We start from the raw sequence: 21651 nt of genomic DNA on the forward strand, positions 1-21651 counted from the left end.
ATTCTTCTTACTCGATGTTTTCCCTTGTAAATTTATTTCAATAGGCATTTTTTGGTTTGTGCGTCATCATTTTGGCTCATACCTAAAATTATTTTTTATACGCACAAGATCACTTGGTCATAATTGGATCACAACCAAAACAAAATGTTCTGCATTATTGTGATGCAGCCTAGCACGCTTTAACTTTTGATTAAATGGCTCCAAACAGGTAAACGCACTACGAAAAGATGGAACCATGATATGATACTGGGGATGACTTTTGTTGAGCTATGTTTCAGAGTTGTTACTCCTCTAATGGATATTTTAAAGAATATTTTAAAGTTTTTAAGACATGGAAACACGCAAACGACCATTTTTAATCCCCTCTCTATCATAAAACTGACACAAGACCAGCAGATAACAGCAGTCCTGGCCACAGTGGCTTCTACAAGTTGAGACTGGAGGGAAGATACTCATTACACTGCAAGCAACCTGTCACGGAACAAGTCCTCCGAGACTGTTTTCCAAAGACTTTCACCCCTTCTTATTCTTCATCATACAGCAAATTCGGAAAAGGAAATTTGGCACGTTGTGCAAAAGATGTAAACATTTAACCATCCTTTTGAAATGAGGCGCTGCACTTAAGTGTTACAGTCATTTCTTCTGTGTGTAACATAAAAAAAGATTAAGAAATAAAATAGCAAACCTTATGACAAGTATAAGACTAGCTTTAAAAAGAAAAGGCTTCAGACAACACGGGAACTGTTGCAGACAGGACTGACATGGTCACTCAGGTGAGCACAGTCGGCTTCTGCGGAGTAGCAAACTCACATGGAGATCTTATAAAGCAAAGACAGAAACTACCTCAAGTCCTTCTTCCTTTTTTTGTTTCGCAGCTGATCATGTGTGGCAATAGAGGGCGCTAAAAACTACTAAATAAAACCTCAGCATGTTGGAAACCTTCACTTATTCTATGCTGACTGAGATATCACCACTACTCAAGAGGCTGCACAATTTCTGCAATAATCTAGACGAAAAGGCGATGAAAAAGTAAATGAACTAACTACTAAAATGTGTACTTGCACACATCTAAACCGAGACAGATTTTGCATGTATCCTATGACAGATCTTCCCATTTACACCCTTTGAGAATCAGCTAAAAAGAAAAAAAAAAAAAAAAAAAAAACTTCAATGGTGCCCTTTCAAGAATACATCTAAATTAAACATTTTTATATTTTTCTACTTTTAATAAGATTATTTCTCCTGTAACCTGCCTTTAAAATCTCCACTGAAGCGTCTGATTTCACAGCACACACTGAAATAGAAAACTGATGTTCAAACCTAAATTTCACTTAATGCTTCTCCTGTATTGCAACCATGCTTACTTAAGACACTGAAAGTGTTTCATTTTGTTTTGCATTTTCCAAACCAAACCAGACTTTTCCATGTTTAAAGTAACACATCATCATGAAATCAGATTTGGGCCTTTGGATTTAGCATCAAAGGCAACACCAAATTTTTCTAAGCAGGGCCTTGCCTGAGTTTCTCTCTGGCCTCGTGCCATGTTGTGGGTCCCCTGCCCTGCAGCACAATGCAGCAACCTGTCAAGTCACAGGATAGGCTTTTCAAACCAGCTGCAGCTTCAGCTGACCTTCTCAGCTCCACTCACCCCACTTATAAATGAACATATAAGACAAGGCAAACAGATACACAGAAAAAAAAGTATCAGACAGCAAAGCAACCGAGGCCAGCTGTCTTTGTCAGTTGGCGGCTCAATAAAATAAAACCAAAGGAGTTTCGGATGCGAGTGTGCACGAGAGCGGGAAGGACTGAGAAAAGCAGAGAGCGCACGACTTTAAAGATGACTTGAGATTTCAGCTTTCCTGTACCCAAACTGTACATCTGTTCAGAAATATTTTGTGTTCCTGTAGTTGCCTTGAGGTCGCCAAGTGATGAGTCACACTAAATTTAATCAAGCGCAATTTTCCCAAACTCCACTGTCATTACTCATCGGTGACTAACAGCACAGGAGACCATAGCAGTGAAGATGAGGACGTGATGTGAAAGCCTAAAGGACATTAGAAACAAAACATAACAAACAAACTATTTAAAAGGCAAGAGTTAATGGACTCGGAAACAGATAAATGTACTGCAAATCGTATCAGTAACACCACCTGGTAACAAAAACTGCACCGTTTCATGACACCAAGATATTGTTGATCTGCATAGTAGTGTGGCAGGAAAAAAAAAAGAAAGAAAGAGTATTCTTATTTCTACTTTGCATCAGCAAAAGCTGCGCAGTCCTGCTTGTGCAATCAGAAAAATCTGCTCTCCTCTTGCAGAAACAGAGTGAGGACAAACAGTAAAACCTTGTTTACTGCAGTTCCAAACTTCAGAACAGATGGCTCATCTAACAGGAAAGTTAGAGGAAAAAAAATATGTTGATGTAAATCACTGTGACTCAGTGCAACGCTGGAAACATGTCGGCGATACATGCAGTCAGAAGTTGCTTCGCTACTTGTCGAGACTTTTCTTTTTGCATGAAATCTGCTCTCAGGCTGGAATAAGCACAGTTTGCCGTTGTCAATAGAGAGACGGACGTCTGACACCTCGATGAATTAAAAAAACCCAAACAAACCCCACTTTACTTTGCTGCAGGGTTGCATTGTTCCTCCTGCAAGGTCTAAGTGTAGTTTTCTTCTTTAACTTTGTAAAAGTGCTGGAAGAGGAGAAGCAATCATCTCAGTCACATCTATGCAAACTCTACATTACTGGTAATCTCATTACTGTGTTATTAGAAATGCCACATTAGCAGGCAACACCTGTTGGCTCTGGAGAACAAGCTGCAACATGAATCCAGTTTAGATGTGATTGTTAGACAGTAAACGTTCCACAATGGCAACATATAGACACAGGCAAAGGAAAGCAGCTGTGCAGGAAAAACAAAGAAAAAAAAAAAAAAGATTAAAACTGAGCCTCTCCACGGGGAGCAGGCACAGAGCAGCGAGAGTATGTAAAGAAAACCATTTTAATCACTGGTCTTTCTGAAACTCAAAACATCCTTTTAAAAGTTGGTTCCATTTTTTGATTAGAAAGTAAACCAAAATAAAAGAAAAAGGAAAAAAAAGAGAGACTGGTGACTTATTCTCTGGGTATTTTCTCTGTGGAAGTATTGGAGGCTGCAGCAGCCAGTACTACAGCCCAAAGACAGGAAAATCTTCAGGGAGGCATTCACAACACTTCTGAGGGGGGAAAAAAACCCCATGCAAAGCAGCGAAAACCCTCCCAGATTGTCTTCACCTCCACCAAGAAAGAGTCTGTAGAAAAACTGCATTCTTTGCCTCTTTTCTCTCGGTTGACTCTGTAAACCAGTGAGAATAAACGAGAGGAAAAGCTCAAGGCCTCGAGTCCATTTCCTCCCTTCACATCACTCAACAACCCACACCTCCCCGAAACCACAACCTGAAGGCTCCATCTGCCATTACAGGATGCTTCCAAGAAGAAGAAGAAGGAAAAAAAGCAAGTCTCTGTGGACAGTTAACAGCAAGAAATAAAAAAATATGAATAAGAAAATAAAACAAGTACACCAAAAAATTCTCTTTCCACCAGCATTAAAGAAAGGAGAAGAACAATTTCGCCGTTTGCAGCTGGAACCATCAATGAGAAAACACTGAGGTATGTATTTTTGAAACAAAAGCCTCTTCGTCTCCTTTATCCTCGTGATCGCCACCATCCATCCACCACATGCAGTCAGGTTCCTGTTAACTCCATTTGGGTCTCCCGGCCCCTCCCTTCATTACGCGTGGCTCATCGTTTAGGGAGATGGGTGAGAGAAGGGTGCGCACGTGACTGGCTGTACCTCTGTGGAGGAGGAAGGAGGAGAAGGAGGAAGAGTTTGTCTTTCTTCTTGAGTCTATTCATCTTTTTAGCCGCATCTCAGGAGTCTGTAGGTGTTTCTCTTCGCTATACCGAGTCTTCCGGGGATCTGGAGCGCCCCCTACGATTGTAAATTGAGAGTGAACTTCCACTGCTGGGTGAGGCTCGGGCTGCAGACCTCCACAGTGAGTCCGCCCATCCTGGCGCTGCGGCTGTCCAGGCAGAGGTTACTGCCCACGTGACGAAGCTTCGAGTTGGACTCGATCTGCTCCCATTTCTGGACGACAAACAACACAATGTCACAAATATTGAACGCTGTACCTTTTTTGGGGTATAAACAACAATAAAGGCGATTTCAGTGTGTGTTTACCTGTCTGCTGTCATTCTCTCTACAGCCTTGTAGTTTGATGAGGGAACCAGCTGTTCTGTCCACCACAGTCAGACACAGGTCCATATGTTTTACCGATTTATCCTTGGTTAGAGCCCATTCCTTTATAAAAATGGATACACGTAAAATATTAGTACACGTAAAGCATGCTGGGATGTTCTCAGCAAGGCTTTATCTAATAACACGTCTTTTATATCAAGTAATGATCATGTTTTCCTCTTATTTACACAGGAAAAATAACAAAAATGTATTTTGCAAAATGGGCACCATGGGCAGCATCGTGATAGAGAGAATCTGGAGCTCCCTGTGGAAATCTCACAAGCAGGACTCTGATTGCTCTGAGAACACAGTGCCCATGTTAAAGCCACATTAAGGCCATTAAATAAACCCAGCAGGTAAAGCTTGGTGGCTGAGAAAATCTCTGTATATTTTAAATAAATTTTAGAAAGTATACAAACCCATAATAATAACAACAATAATAATTGGCCGTTAGTTTAGTAAAGAGACTGCCTGGTATGAGTGTGAATAAAATGGAGACATTATTTGTGGTACTTCACTTCTGTTGTGTCTCTTTGAGAATGGCTAGAACGGATTGAATAACATCACAGCGAATGACTTGTTTGCAGTTTTCATTATGTGGGATTAAAAATCAATAACCAAGTTTTTCAGTTTTCCACTTCCGCTTGGTGATAAAATTGCATTTTAAAATTCTCCCCAGTCTCTCATACCCCCCAAAATCCAAGGTTGTTCATTTTGCCCTCCCAGCACCGCAGCTGTTACTGACTACATTCACAATTTTGTTTGTTTTTTGCCCCTGGTAGAAATAAAAAAAAAAAAAATTCATTCATTCATTTACTATTCATTTTAAAAAAATGAATAGTAAAAACAAAGTACACCCTCTTCCAATTCTAACGTTTTTCATATAAGAGGATAATAAAGCACCATGTTTGCTTTTTGCCAAATGTGGCCCTGTGAATTACAGCAAAGCGTCTCCTCTTCTGTCTCGTCTTCTAAAGGATGTTGCACAACCATTAATATTTCACGGTTTGACCTTGGGAATATTGGTACATGTCCTGAACATTTTCCACTTGTGAGCAGATATGTTTCTTAGCTGTATTTGCTGTATTTATGAAGCAACACTGGAAACAGTAAAGACCTGCAAATCCACGAGGGTAAAACAAGACACGTAAATCCAAAAAAAGCCAGCGATCGCTGACTCGAAGCGACAGCAGTTTTCTTCTCTACACCTGTCATTCTATTTCAGGATTTCAACTATTTGAGAAACTGCTGACAGAAACACTCCCCACAAACTTACACACACAGACATAGTGTGTATCCTCCTCAAGGTACTCCAAGAGCTGTACATTTCCTCTAAGAACAATGTTAAAATGCTGTTATGCACTACTCTATATTTAAGTTAAAGTTTCAATAGATCTGCTCTACTCTTGTCTTAACAACCTCGTGTTTAAACATCTTTGTCCTTTTGATTACAATACATTTACTTTAAGTATGGCACTGTGACCTTAAATACGTAAATCCTTTATCATACCCCCTGTGCTTTCACCATATGTACACCACTTGCCACTCACGAGTCTCTAAGGTTAGGATTTTACAAGCTGACCTGGGTGTCCCCTCGCCGTAACACTACCTGGTTTCCCCCTGCATTGTGACATTCATAGACGCCGACCACACCATCAGCAAAGTGACCCAAGGTGTCCAGACAGTTTCCTCCCTGCTGCAGGGCTCCGAAAGCAATGTCCTGGTGATCTGGGACCCTGAACACACACACGAAAAAGTGTTAGTGAAGCGTGTATTCAGTTTTTCAAGCTGTTAAAAAGCCAAACAAAGAAAGCGTACAGGCCGAGATACAGCAAGAGAGGAAAATAGTCAATTTTCTTCTGACAAAACAGGACAATGGGGCTTTAATGTTTCTGTAAAAGTTAAATTATTCAAATTAGAAGCATTAAAAAGGTGCAATTTTAATGTTCTTCCCCCTGTGAAAACATAAAAGCAAGAAGTATGCCTGAGATTTAATGTGGTTTTTATGCTTTTAAAGATTGTTTCACTGTGCAGTGATACACCATGCCCCAGGCTCATGCTAAATTTGAATACGCTCTCTGAAAGTCCCACTCTGACCAGTTGCACATGTGCATTTCACAGATATGCAGAAAGCCCATGAACCTATCAGCAGTAGTTCTACTTTATTATCCTGAGACATGTGATGGAGAAGATTTGGTCCAAACAACCTGAACTGTTCCAGTGTGCGATGGTGATTCTGGTGTGTTAAAAATAAGGGTTTTTTTGGTAATCCTCAAAAAAATCTTTGTTTCTCACCAACGCTGCTCAACAGATTTAGATGTAAGCAACTTTGTACTTACTTAAAAGTACATTCAAGCTCAAGGTTTGCCTATCTGACAACCTGGAAGAGTACCAGAGTCTGTGACAGCGGTCATAACTTGACCTTCAGGCAAAATGTAGCAAAAACGCTGGGAGTGGTGCAATCTAGCAGTCAGATTTAAATCAGAGGTGCTCTCTGCTGAACTTGTGGACTCATTCACATCAGCCACTAATTGCGAACCTGAGAACCTTGTGAAAATGTAATAATGACCTTGAATCATAACTCCTGGTTGGGCATTAGCGTCACTGCAGTCTCATTTGTGTATAAAACATCCCGCCACACATTAGCACAAAGTCATATTTCAAACTTCTGGCTGAGGAGTGGTCTCCTAACAATTTGGTAAATGCAATTTAGTTTTGATTATACAACATTACATGTCATGCAGTGTAACACTGGCTCCATCATATTGCACAGACTGCCCTCATTTTCTTACCTCAGCTCAGGGTAGACATTCTCCAGGTACCATTTGAATGGCTTACAGTTTAATCTCTTCTTCATCTCCAAACGACTCTGGATACTGAGGGAGAGGAAGGAGATGGAGGAAGAGAATTAAAGGGTTGAATCAGCTGTGGTTTCATGTTTAAATTATACGCCTCGTCAGTCGCTTTGTAAGGGGAGAGAGTGGAGGCTCGGGGCATGTCTGAGTCTAGATCCTTTGGGGAAAATATAACTGTTTGGACTGACACTAGAGGGGAGATGCCAAGTCTGTTCCCACAAGGTCACATAATAAGCATATATAGTGCTGTCTAGCTACTCTGGTTGAATGCGAAAGTGCTTATTGCTGTGTAGACTTCTGGATGTGTGGCATAAAGCAGAAGGAAACTAGTATAAGGGTGAAAAGCATTCCTTAACACACTTACAGTACTTACTTTGTCCTGCTGGTGGCATAAAACTAAGAGGATCACAAAGTCAGCAGGTGTCACCCCCTAAAGAACATGAATGTCAATCCATTCAGCAGCTGTAGGTATTTTTTTTTAATGGCGGATGACTGACGCTGTCACTACGCTTGAAACAATCCTGCGCCAACCTTTTTAAGGAGCGTTGTCATCCCTTTAGGGCATAAATAACAGCAGCGTTTCCGGTATTGTAAATCAGCCACTGACTTTTTGTCCTCTTCTGAGCTACATTAACATCCTCACTTAAGTATAAAAGGGAAAAATTACACCTTTTATGGCTTACATTCTGCTAATTGGCAGTACAATTATAATTATTATGTCCATTCAAGTGGCTGCCTTTGTAATTTTATGATCCAGCTCCATTATTATGTTCAACTCCCACAGGGCTAATACTTCATAGTACTTACTTCCCATAGGGGACATTTCTTGCTGAGGGGACAGCGGCATAGTAGAAGTTTTTATACTCGTCCATCCACACCTCTGCTGCTCTCCTTGTGTTCCTGATGGATGGGTGAGAAGAAGAAAATGCACAAAGGCGAGGGAGACAATGGGTGAGGATAAGACCGAGAGTCGGTGAGGATTTAAAAAAAAAAAAAAAGACAGAAAGGTATGTGGCACACTGCACGACTCCTGAATGGACGTGTCTGTTTGGTGGTTGTGACACACTCACTGCCTGCTCATACACCCCCCGACAGCCATCAGAGGGCACAGTTATCCTGGCTGTACAAATGTGAATGTGTGTTTATTTTCCCTGTTATTGCAGCCGTTGGTCAACAGCGTGTGCATGCTGCCAAACAAAGTGTTGACGTGTGACATTTGACAATTTGTCAGATTTTTATTTTTCGAGTGATGTAACGGACTTCTGACAGACTACGTGTCGGCTGGAGTCAATAAAATACAACTCAATCTTTGCAGTCCAGAGCAGCTCAAAGTATGACACTAACAGTCCTTCCTTAGACCAAATCAAGACAAGAGAAAGAGTGCAATGATGATTATAGCAACGGGGGGTAACACTGAGACCTTAGTAGCTTCTGTTGCTCTCCCAGTTTGCAAACCTCAGTACTGGAACCAGTTTATATCGGCCTCACTGTTTATGGATTGCACAAACACTATTTTTGCAATCCAGTTTCTTAGGAACAGATATGCTCCTCTGGTTCATGCAGTGTCTCATAAAGTAGGATAACATAGTGAGAAAGTTAAACAAGCACTCCAATTACTATTTTTGTGAATTTTCAGGCAATTATTTCACAGTTCAGACTTAAAAATAGGGTTAAAACTGCTAGCAGGGTTAATTATAGCCATAACTGCAGTACAATCAGCTTCATTATGTTTACCTGTGAATCCCTAAAGTGTAAATGCTTTGACCAAATTATAGGGAAACTAAGTGCCTCTTTATGTGATGCCAAAAGCAAAAGTTATGACGCGCTTGCCGGAAGCCTTTCATATTCTGCAGAAATTCTCTATAACCCATGAGTTGCGCAGTTTTAAATAGCGAGCAGTGGTTTTGTCTTAGTGAGGCTCACATATTTCTAGACATTTCCAAACTCGGCTTCCACTTACTGGAAGAGAAGCTTCAAGAAAACAACTCTTCTAACATCTGAAGGTTACCAGCGACCGTGGTGACACTAGATGCCCTATCATTATTATGGTATTTTAAGGGTTTATTTTGATGTGCAGTCTCTTTGTCTTGCAGGATTTTTTTACTCTCATGCACCTGCATCCCAAAAATACAGACACCACACACTGCAAACTTTATTTAGGTCCACAGGGGCTTTTTGTCACATAGCAAGCTGCTGCTGCCACAACACGCCTATTATAACTCTGCTGTGAAATGCTGCTCCCTGAAGAACAATTACAATGTCATCCAGGCAGACAAAACAGGTGCCGTCTCCGAGGTCCCCAGAGTCACTGCAGCAGCCACAGGGATGCTGTCTGGGACTTGATTCAGGCTGAAGGGCAAGGCGCTGCCTCAGAGCACAGATGAAGCTGCTCTGCTCTGTAATAGAGAACTCCACTGCACCCACTGATTAATAAGTGATGTCTTCGATTGTTAGGAATGGTTGTGCAACTAATATGAGACTGTGTTCAGTGTTATGAAACTGATGAAAACATTAGCAGTCCACCGGTGGTGTCTAATCTTTGACACTGTTTGAATAAATGTTGGTTTAATGTTGAATTTCATCCACAGTTTTTTCCCCTCTAAGGGTTCTACCGAGCTATGAATTAAATCTCTTCAGGTATTTGTATGTAACTAACTGATAAGAAATGAGGGGCTGAAGTCAACTAATAGCCCCGACTCAAAAATAGGAGCTACTGCAGAATAGGCACCACATGTCACCCTGACATGCTCTTTATTTCTTGCTCCCCTTTAAAAATATTAATCACAGCCAATACCAGAGTAACCACAGTCATTTCAAGCTCCTTGTTATCTGTTTGTTTATCCTCCCACATGTTTACCAATCGAGAGACTGAAGGTTTGTTGGGCTCATTACCAAGGGTGGTTACTCATGGTTTCAAGAGACAGATCCATATCTGCCCATGTATCACATTCTCCACTACTCGTGTTCAATGTTTATGGTGCCGCATATATCTCAGCTCTAAAGGGCAGCACATGGAAAAAACAGATTTTCTTCACTTTTAGTTTTTATTTTTTTTTATTTTTGAAGGAAATATTCATGAACTTGTTTAATTGATGGTACTTTGTTTTAATTACTCAACACTGATTTAATTCTCAGAGCATTAGTAAAACTCACAAACTTACAAACCGCAGCCACAGAAAATAATGAACCGAAAGAGACTACTATACACATGATCTGTGCTCATTTCCAGCTCCATAGTTTTACTCCAGGACTCAGGGGAGTAATTCACACAACTCACAAAGAGAAGTCTCTTTTATCCTACACACTCGGTCTTGGTGCAGCCCCTCAGGTCACCTGCTGTCTGAATTAAGCCTTTTTATCTCTATTCCTCTTTGTTTAAGGGTCTAAGCTGCAGGTGGGTGGAGCTGTTGTGCTCAAAGGCAGAGATGAGCATAGCACCGATATGCCCTCTCTTTGTTATCACAGAGAGCCAAGATTAGAAAAAACTGTCTGAAAAGGCAGAGATGAGAGCAAACGGACATCTGAGCTTTGGCTTGCAGAGACTATTTGACGGTACCCTAACCTTATAAATATGAGGAGCTAACATTATAACTGTATATTAGGCTATAATATATATTAGTATATTGCTTTTAAGCAAATAAGTACATTACTGAAATTCAAAGTGCTTTAAAAAGAAAATCCAGTATAAATATTGAAAAACCATCATCAAAATGGAAAGGAAGAGCTTAAACTGCTTCTATGGTAAAAAGTATCATAAAATGACAAGGTTTTTCTGAGACTGCTAGGTCACTTAAACATCAGCTGATTGACTGTATTAGCTGTCAGTGAACCGCAGATTTAAAACAAACAAACAAAAAAGTCTTCCTAACCCTGTTAAAGTTGGAACACGCTCAGCTAGTCCTTTTCTGTGCGGTTGTTCTGCTGCACAGAAAAGTGTAAATCAAAAATCTTCAGTTTCAAGCTAAACAGCAAACTCATCTGCTGATGAAAATCACGTGACAAGACAAAAAGGCCCCGGAGGATCCAGTAAATGAACCTTGTGGTGGGAATGTTTTCTCAAAGGCTGTTTCCACATTAAATTTAGTGAGTGAAATTTGAACCTCAGGATAAACATCCTCAGTATTTGGTCTTGAAATGTCACTACAGTTGAGTCAAACTGTCTCCAAACTTTAACTGACTCTTAGAAATGAAGAGTGGGTTGTGTTAGAGCAGGTCACCATTTGACAGAAAGGTCAGGGGTTCAATCATCGTCTTCTCCGGTCTGCATGTTTTAAGTGCCCTTGGGCAAAATTCTGTAAACATAATTGCTCCCTATGCATGTGCGTGATCAATAAAAGCAATATGGCTTGTACTGTAAAAGTGCTTTGAGTGGTCATTAAGACTAGAAAAGCATTATATATAAAGGACAGTCCATTTAGCCTCCACATTTCTTGTGATTTACAGTGAAACTACTTAAATAGAGATTTTCCCTCCCATATTTTATGTAAGGAGAAAACAAGTTTTTTTATATATGCTCAGCAGCAATAATAATAAATAAATAGAATGAATTCAAGTACTGCTATTATCCAAAGCTCTTTGCATTTGATTACCCATTCACATACTGATGATATGGAAGGCTGGGCCTAACCTCAGAATGCATTTGGGCTTTGGTGTGTTTTTGGATATGACAAATAGAGAACTGTGTGGCTTCACCTTCTGAGCTAAAGTCACCAAATAAACCCAAATGCATTAACTGTAGTGTCATTATGGAGATGCACAGGCTGCAACATGGGGAATTTTGATGAACTATGTGATGCGTGTAACCTGACTGGTTAAATGAGTGTTCGGTCCTCTTGTATGTGTGTGTCTGCATGTGTGTCACCTTGCAAACACAGTGCCACTGCCACCCGGGAAGGTATAAGGATGCTGCTTTCTGAAGACGTGGCCAACTCTGCTGCAGGGGATGATCTCCAGACTGCCGCCACATTGCCACACACGAAATGAGATCTCTAAAAACACAGACAGACACGCAGGCGGAAAAAATGAATAAAAACAGGTAAGTTAATTACTACAAGCCAAGAAAAAGTAGTTAAGTTAATCCACATCTGCATATCATGAATGTTTGGAGTGTGTTGACATTGTTAGATTTGCTCTCCAGCATTTGAATGAGCGTTCTTTAAATGAGCACAGCAATGTCTGAACTGTCAATCCAGTTCTGATTCATTGGACCGCCTCGAGAGGAGCCTGAATCACTCCGTCAGCTGTTTATTCTTACCGATTTCCCAAGTGCATTCAGACAAAAGCAAAAGGGAGACACAGCTGCTATTATATCATTGTACTGTTTGCAAATGAGCTCTATTGTGCACACTCTGCACTGACTCTAAACATTATTACACTGCCACTGTAATTTCCTAAGATCAACTGTACTAAGGAAGACATCTTTTACCTAGATATGACAACCAAATTACTGAAGGATTATATATTATCTCGTTGTTGGCATGGGCACCCAGATGATCTCATGAGTTGATCACAGTGTGAGGCAAATCCACGTTGCTGCTTTAGCACCAGATCTCACAGGGGAGTGGAGATTTTATAACTGGGCAGGAATTTGTGGTTTTCTGAGCCAAAAGTGCAGCATTTATGAGGGAAAGAGATTACAGTTGCAAGCTCATTTAAGTCTTAAAGATATAGTTCAACATTTTGGAGAGACATGTATTAGGTTTTCTGCAGAGAATGAGATCAGAGGTTTGATACAATTATCACAGTTACATGTCAAGTATAACGATGCAGCCAGTAATCACGTAGCTTATCATTGAGAGTACAAACAACAGGAAACAGCAAACCCAGCTCTATCCAAAGCTCACAAAATCCTCCATTGTTTGTTTAGCCAAATCACTGTCCGGCATATAAGGATGTGCAAACATAACGTCAACAAAACAGCAAAAAAATTGACTGCCTGTTGGATGCATAGAATCAGCAGACTCAGTAAACCGGTTCTTGATGTGTTTATGGCTTCAATTACTAATTTCAAGTCTTTTTAAACATAAAATTACAAAAACAAAAAGTAAATAAATCAGGCTATGTTTTAGTGCAAGGTTATTTCGTTATTTAAAGTCGCTACTGAATGATCAGATGACAGCAGCAAAATGCTTGGCTTGAGCTTTAAAAGAAAAAGAAAAAGGGACTTCAATTTATTTGTCATCACTGAGTTTCATTGAGAAATATAGCTGGGTGTCATCTGCATAGAAATGAAAGTGTATGGAGGGCAGTTCTAATAATATTACCTAAGGGAAGCATGTATACGGTAAAAAGGACCGGCCCCAACACGGAACCCTGTGGAACACCGTGGCTAACTTTAATGTGTAAAGAAGACAAAAACATTTAAATGCACAAATTTGGTTTGATATGATTCAAACCAATGCAGCACATGCCCTTGAATGCAAACAGACTGCTCTAGTCTCTGTATTAAAAGTTTATAACATTTTATACATTTATCATTTCATAATGATATAACATCATTATACTCAATGGACATATAGGACTGTGCTATTAAACCTGCTCAAAGAAAGTGAATGAGTGTATTTTCCAAAACACTCATTAAAACCTTAAAAGCCTGGAGACAAAACGGGAAACCCAGGACATGCCTGCGACTTCACTTGACTTTCCACTTTTAATACCTGTGTTTTATGCAATTTTTGATTCTTTCACTAATCAAGACTTTCTATTCTTGCGACATCCATTAGACACTTTCTTCAGTCTACCATGAGCTTCTAAATTGCACCACTCACCGAGATTTTCCCCTCCCCATACATCCATCATCATGTCATACTTTCCCAGCTGCTCAAAGTACTCTTTATCCATGACAAAGAGGCCACCTGCTATCATTGGTGTCCTGGAGGGGCAGAAAAAAACCAAAAAAATACAAGAAACAAGAAAATTGAGAAGGCATTGGTAAAAATTGAGTAGATTAATACTCTGTTAGTTGCATATGATACAACCTGTAACTTTTGAAAGTGTGTTTGTCTTACTTTATAGGAGCGATCGGGTTGCCTTGTCTGGCTCGTCTCTGCTCCAGAGTCATGTAGTCCCATTTAAACACCAAATTCCAGTCAAAGCCTGCCAACATAAACACACAGACAAAAAAACACTGCACAATTACGACCATTAGCTGGGATTAAGTAGCAGTCTGGTTGTATAATTGGATTTGGCAGGTTCATATTAGATGACTGGGTAAATCAGCAGTTGCCTGACTTCAAAGGCAACTGCTGTAACTGTTTAAGTGTTAGCAGAGAGAGTTAAACTAGTGTAACTGGCATGTATCTGTTCTACAATACACTGCAATCAGCACAGCCAGTACACCACTTTGGCTTTTACATTAATATACCTCACAGACCCACACAAAAAAGAGAAATGTTGCAATGCAAGTGCCAACACTTGCTAATCCAGCCAAATTAAGAATGCGACTGCACGGCAGTTTCACATTCAGAACATTAAATTTTTTATTATGTGAAGTCGTTAATTAATTATTAATATAAAAAAGAGTGGGGGGTTTTTAAGCTATGAGTAGTTCTTCCATTTCCAGTGTGCATTGCACCGTATGTAAGCTATATCCATCAGCATCACAGTGGACAAAAAAAGGATATTTAATGCGTAAAATTACATATATGACACCAATTATTTAATTAACTTGAATTCATTAATGTCCTTTCTGGATATCATCTACTGGAGTTATACTCAAGAAGGCACATGCCCAAATCAGTTGGATTGGACATTAAACTGTCTTTAACCCACCAGCTCTCCAGTACAAAGTAGGCGTGATGTTCCATTCAGCCTATGTCAGAATAAAAGAAGGAACTGTCTAAAAGATTTATGATGAACAAGTGGGGGATCATGTGTGCTGCCTCATGAGATAATAAGATAATATCTGCAATACTTTGAAGAGGAGGCACTGTTCAGTGAACATTTCCTGGTGAGAAACAGTTTGAAATATACCATGTTCCTCAGGAGGCCTCGCCTTAAGTATGAGAAATACCTGGAGAGAACAGTTTATGAACTACAGCACTGGATGGCAAAACACCTGGTCTTAATGCGGCTGTGAGATAACAACGTCAATTCATTGTAAATGAAAAGCATTAAAAAGCAAATCCTCTAAAACCGTAATAAATGCAAAGCCTCGCTGTCAAGCTCGACTGACTAGACTACACAGGAGTCGAGTGTGTCTTTTGTGTACTTTACCTCCTTTCAGATCGGCAGAGGCGCCGACATATTGAAAGTTGTCCATGTTGATGACATCAATGATGGGAGAAACTACTCGTGTCTTATCCTGAGAAGGAAACACGGAGACAGTAATTAAACAAAGCCACTTCAAGGACGGATGCAGGTTTGGAATATCATCAATAAATATTTACTACAAGTTAATTAAAAAGGACAAAATTATGCAGAACTACAAAGGACTCAGAGCACTTAACTGTGTTTGCGAAATTTTAGAGCGTAAGTAAATATTCCCATCTGCAAGCTTATTTTATGTTCTATATTTAGTTTACTGCCACGTTTATGACGTAAAACTGAACGTTAATCAGCCATTTCCTACCAACACCAAAACAAACCCAAGCTTTAAAAATCACAGAGCCACATCACCCGGCAGTTCGAAGAAAGGATTACTCAAGCGGCCCGAATGACGAAAACAGAAACAGCTTGCAGATATTGGGGAGTTCATTTGTTTGAGCCTGAGACATTTTTATAAGACAAGGTTTCACAGTGTATGGTGGGATTCATTATTTAGAGAAGCAGCTAAAGCAAAAGAAAAACAAAGTGAATTACTCTGACAGCGCAGCGTTTCAGACTTGGCTCCAGGCATTTATTAACGAGGGAACAACAAAACAGCACATTCGGGAGGATCAAATGCAGAATCAGACTGTTTTAAGTCAACTCAGATACATTTTTAAAGAACAACAGTGTCCCATTTCAGATTAAGATTACAGTCAATCATGAAGCTCCTTTTTGAAGTCTTTATTTTAAAAAAAGGCTTCGCTCTAAATATCACCAGACTGTATCTGTAAGAGAGCTCGGTTTGCGTTTATAAAGTTTTTCCTTTAATGGAAATAAAAATCAAATTGCCAGCCCCAAAAGATAAAAGATCTTGTCACCCATCAAGATCTGCATGTCTCACACTGTCAGGTTTAGCTGTGATAATGGGCTTTTATAATGAAAACAGGCCCAACATTCCTGTGTGAATGAAATGTAGTCATGCGCTCCTTGTTTCTCACATGAATGTTAACAAGACACTGACTGATTATAAGCTCAGAGGTGCTGCTTTGTAGCCAACCCCAGCCTCCGTGTAAAGGATTAGATGGAAAAAAACATGAATTGCATCAATTTTATGCGTATTTTACTGGGATACACTGGTCAGGGAAATTATCAGGTCAACCTTGCTATTTTGGGAATGGATCCACTTTTGTCTCCAGAGCTGCTTTAATTTCTCGTGGCACAGATTCGACAGGGTGCTGGACATTGCTCAAAGATTTTATTCCACACTGACATGACAGCATCACAGTTTTTCAACTGCATTTCCATGATGGGAATCTCCACTGTTAGGTTTTGTATTGTTGATTGTCATTTATGCTTAGAAATATTTAACCATATATGCTTAGAGGTGTATAATCAATTGTGTAGTGATAGGATGTGTGATCTTTAGCAGGCTACAAAGGCTTGGTGTGGAATGCACACCTACATCCTGGGAGTATGGGAAGAGGTCGTACCTTGTCTTATTGTGTTATGGTAGGATTAACGTAGCTATATCTGTCTTAGTCTAAGTGCCTTTTGGTGTGATGAACTGTTGGATTTCCAGACCAGCAGGTTTAGGGAAGTTATTTATGGGGTCACACTCTGACCCCACACACACACACACACACACACACACACACACACACGCAAGGTACTCTTTGTGTGTATGTAGACGTCATATGTTAATGAACCTATGCATATTCATGTAACCTCAATAAAAGAGCAGTGTTACGGGAGAACGGACGAGAGCAACTGGGGTCAGGCGAAGGAACGGCGTTTGTCCGGTTCTCTCCCGTGCACGAGAAACATGAAGAACTTTGCCTACTTCGTGTCTTGCTTGCTGTGTAATTATATTGCCTTCAACGTTCCAGCGAATAGGTTCAAGCTACAAACCTATCATCCACAATATATCCTAAAGTTGCTCTATTTGAATAAAAATCTGGGGATTGTTGAGGCCCACTGAGAACTTGTGAACTGTGGTCATAAGGGGTCAGCACCAATACTTAGACAAGCCATGGTGTCCAAACAATGCTCAGTTGGTAGTAAAAGGTCCAAAACTCTGCCATTACACTACCACCAGCCTAAACTGTTGATACAAGGCAGAATGGATCCATCCTTTGACCAGATTTTGACTCCAACATCTGAATGTTGCAACATTTTTCCAATCTTCTATTTTCCAATTTTAGTGAGCCCGTCTGAACTGTAGCCTCAGTTTCCTGCTCTCAGCTGACAGGAGTGGCACCCAGTGCGGTCTTTTGCTTGGTGTAGCCCATCTGCTTCAAGGCAAATGTGTTGTTCAGAGATGCTTTTTTGCATATCTTGGTTGTTACAAGCGGTTATTTGAGTTACTGTAGTTTTGGGCCATTCCCTATAAACCCTAGAGATGGCTCTGTTGTTAAATCCCAGTAGATTAGTAGTTTATGAGATACTTAGGCCACTCCCTCTGGCATCAACTACCACGCTACATTCAACGTTGAAAGTTAGCGGGTTGTCTTGACTGTATCTACAAACCTAAATCCACTGAGCTGCTGCCATGTGATTGGCTAAATGGATATTTTCAATGAGTTGTAGGTAAGACGAGTACCTAATAATAAAGTGACTGTGAGTGTTCGGAAACTTTCCCCCTAAAAGATTTATTTTGTTTCCAGCGTTTTTGTTATTTTTAAATGAGCATTTTGTAGTTTTTTGGCCGTTTTCTTTTTAGATCAAACTATGGTATCATCATTTAAACCATTTATGAGCACAATTACAACATGTGAACTGTTTTTCACTTATCAATGGTATATGGACTGATTATTATAGATTGTATTTGAGCGCTCAAAGCACTTTAAACAACATGCTCCTTTCACACACATTCATACAAGCATTTTTGTCTACACTAAATAGTGTCTAACAATTACACGGTGATACTTTGGCATGCAGACCGGAGCAGCCAAGAACCGAACCACTACATATCTACGATATTTTCCCCCACTCTGACTAAAGATAACAGGTCAGTGCACAAGAAATTGGGCTGAATCCAGTGTAGTGTTTACACGTGTCAATCAATGCACAGTGACATAACTGACTGCCTTTGTTTCCTTCTATTGGTCTATTAAATGGTTTACTCTGTCCCTCTGAAACCAATTAAAATTTCAACAGGTTTTCTGGGCATTTTCACTATGAATGAGTTGTTTATGTCACACTTTTGCTTTGGAATGGCTCCACAGTGTAGTGGCTTACACATTCTCCCAACAAGCAAAAGATACAAAGTTTGTATCTTTCCCGGGAGGAGAAACAAATCCCTTTTGGGTTGTGTCGGCAAGGTGTACAAACTTGTAGAGCAACACACCATGGTGACCCCTTTAGAATAAGGGATTAGTTGAAAGTAGCTTCTTTTTTTTTATTATTCTGCTTTAGATTTTAAACCAATTAGAATCAAAAACAAGGCTATATGCAAACATAACTCAGTTAAAAGGGCACTTTTCATTTCAAGCTGTCGTATTAGAAGAAAGATGGCCAAAGTGCAACAATTTCACTGTCTGGCGAGATCTTCTTCAGAGCGTGCCCTGACTGATAAAACTGAAAATTCAATGCCAGTCTTTAAGAGGAAACCTCCCCCCATCTAATTTGTATCTTAACTATTGTTTTTCACTTGTTTGTTCACTGGGATATGTGCTCAAATGTATTATAATGATATTAAGATACGAAGTTGTACGCTGTGTGCGCGCGTACCTCAGCCACTCTTTCAAGCAGCGGCTCTAGCCAGTGGTCATTACATTCACAGTGAGAGTCCAGGAAGGTGAGGACTGGTGCTGTGGCAGCATCTGCACCACGAACTCTTGATCGCATCAAGCCTGAGGGAAGTTAAGAAAAGAAGTGTGATTAAAAACAACAGTCCTGCTGCCAGACTGAACACTTTCATCCCACATGGTGTGCAGCAGCACTGAGATTTCTTTCGGGCATAAAAGTTATGATAAAACCTTCTTCTTCTAAAGTACCTTCTCTGCGGTCATTTCTCAACACGCGTACTTTCTCAATCTTCCCCAGCAGCGCTCCATCCTCAGCTGGAACACACACAGACACACACAGAGCAGTGATGTTTATTTGTATTTTCACACTGATGATGCTAGCTTTGTTTGCGTGTGTTCACACAACTCACGATTATCACTGTAGTCATCAACCAGAATGATCTCTTTGACCAAGTGAGGTGGACTTTTCTTCAGGACACTAAACAGAGTGAGATCATATAAAAATACAGCACATCTGCCTCAGAATTTGAAAGTACACAAAGCTCAGTATACACGCCTACCTGACCACAGTCCGCAGCAGAGCAGAGCGAGCCTCATTGTGGAAGGTGATGACAACGCTCGAGGCCGGCAGGTCTGACTTCCACTGCTTATGTCTGCAACTGCACAAAAACAAGACAAAACCCCCCAAAGACATAAAAATTAGGGAAAAAAAGAGAAAAAAATGGTTAAAGTATGAATGCTTACATGCGTAGACAAACACGCCCACACACACAAACAATCACGTCACCGAATGTGTGAGCCAAGCTGTGAGCTGGAACTGGTCAGAAAAGCGATTTTGAACACAATAAATACGATGGCGCACATAGTGACACTGACACACACACAGAGGATGCAATGACACACACTCTCATGGAGTAATGCTCTGCTGCAGCTGGGATTGACACTGGGTTTATCATACCGTGAGGCAAAAATCCCATGAGATGACGGGTGTGCCTGTGTATGCGTGTATTTGTGTGTGCGAGCATACCCAAAAAGACAAATCCTGCACCGAATTTAAAGTAAGGAACATGAGTGATAGGGCACTACATGAGAGGAGAGTGACAAGACAGAGAGGAGAAGGAGGAGGAGGAGGGAGCCGATAAGGGCATGAAGAAAACTTTCTATTCCATCTGTCACTTAACTACAGCCACTCTGTCAAACCTGGAGGTAAAAACCCAGAACAGATACGTTTTACAAGATCACGTGTGAAGGTGTGCCATTAGTATTGGCTGTCACACTTGCATAGTTGCTGTATTCGTGTTCATTTCTACTGGGGGGAAAAAGCATCAGAGATTCAAGTCATTTTGATCCTGCGTTGAAAACAACTAGGTGCTTTTGCTGAAACAAAAACAACTGGGCTATTTTTTCCTCCTGGAAATGTTTCACAATGATTGCTGCAGCACGCTCACAAATTACAAAGACATTGATACCAGATCAATAGGAGACACATCCTTGCTCTTTTTAGTAGGCTAATGGCTCCAACTGTCTACTTTTGACCAACATATAAGTAAGGCCAGGTGACTACTTTAACTATGGCAGCTGGACTAATCATTTAGACTATTATGGAGTAGGTCAGTAACATGTTTGGAATCATGTTCTTTTTATATAAATAACATCAAAAAAGTCTAATATCAACATATTTCAAGGTATTTCACAAGCAAAGTATGGAGGGGTCTTTAAAATTCTATAAGATTATGAAAAATAAAACCACAGAGAATTTGAAGAACTTATGCACGGTAGATTGCAATTATCTATGGAGCAAAATAAAAGCTTGGTACTTGTCATGCCTATGACTTTCATGGCTTCAGGGAGCACTGGATGAAAACAAGCAATTCTGTAGTGGAAATATCTGCACGGCCTCGGGGACTCGAGCAAGAATCAGCATCACTGAATGCAGTTTCTCTCTGCATTAATAAAAACAACTTTAAACTCTCCCTTTGCAAAGAAATAAAACAGCGATCGGAGGAGCAACTGAGGCGGAGAGGAAAACTGGAGGCTATTTTCTGTACGATATGGAAAAAAGGACTTGTTTTGGAGCAACGTCTGTGGTCATGGAGATTTTCTGGGCTGACTTGCTCGTTTCAGCAAGACCATGTGAGATATATCCAAGATAAAGAAGTCTCTACAAGTCCAGGAAATGGTGTTCCAAATATTTTGGATACTACATATATAAATCCCTTTTTCTGCTGCTGTATTAGAAAAAGTAAAAACTTGCTCTTTAATATTTCAACACTTCAGCGGTGCCTGTTCTCTAGGTGTAAGGCCTTTCTGCTGACATTTTTTCACACAATCCAGCGATTCTGTCTTTATTAACAAAAGGGTAGCACCAGAAGTTAGGACATGCAACCAGACTTATACAACGCTAATGGACTTTTCACTGCCAAAAAGGCCTGTTGAGCTGACTAAAACCTAATATTCTTCTAATAAAAGAATCCAAACGAAGTCATTTTATGATTTTGTTCTGTCCGTTACAACAAGCAGA

The 21651-nt window shown here is 40.2% G+C and overlaps 1 protein-coding gene across 1 annotated transcript in view; it reads right to left on the bottom strand.

Annotated features, from left to right (window-relative positions):
- Positions 1-613: 613 nt before the first annotated feature.
- The window catches only part of galnt2 (UDP-N-acetyl-alpha-D-galactosamine:polypeptide N-acetylgalactosaminyltransferase 2), a 65970-nt gene continuing 44932 nt past the window's right edge, over positions 614-21651 (bottom strand). Inside the window, exons 4-16 of the mRNA XM_085452465.1 lie at positions 19691-19789; positions 19541-19608; positions 19380-19445; positions 19114-19235; positions 15352-15439; positions 14145-14232; positions 13905-14008; positions 11999-12125; positions 7945-8037; positions 7075-7158; positions 5892-6018; positions 4226-4345; positions 614-4132 (exon numbers count right to left, since the gene is read on the bottom strand). Of these exons, the coding sequence (XP_085308591.1) occupies positions 3977-4132; positions 4226-4345; positions 5892-6018; positions 7075-7158; positions 7945-8037; positions 11999-12125; positions 13905-14008; positions 14145-14232; positions 15352-15439; positions 19114-19235; positions 19380-19445; positions 19541-19608; positions 19691-19789 (1342 nt within the window). The 3' untranslated portion in view covers positions 614-3976. The remainder of the gene's footprint in view (positions 4133-4225; positions 4346-5891; positions 6019-7074; positions 7159-7944; positions 8038-11998; positions 12126-13904; positions 14009-14144; positions 14233-15351; positions 15440-19113; positions 19236-19379; positions 19446-19540; positions 19609-19690; positions 19790-21651) is intronic.

Source organism: Copadichromis virginalis, linkage group LG1, assembly GCF_057382275.1.
Source record: "Copadichromis virginalis isolate Kocher_CV1m ecotype Utaka linkage group LG1, C_Virginalis_male_GT1.1, whole genome shotgun sequence".
NCBI classification, from domain to species: domain Eukaryota; kingdom Metazoa; phylum Chordata; class Actinopteri; order Cichliformes; family Cichlidae; genus Copadichromis; species Copadichromis virginalis.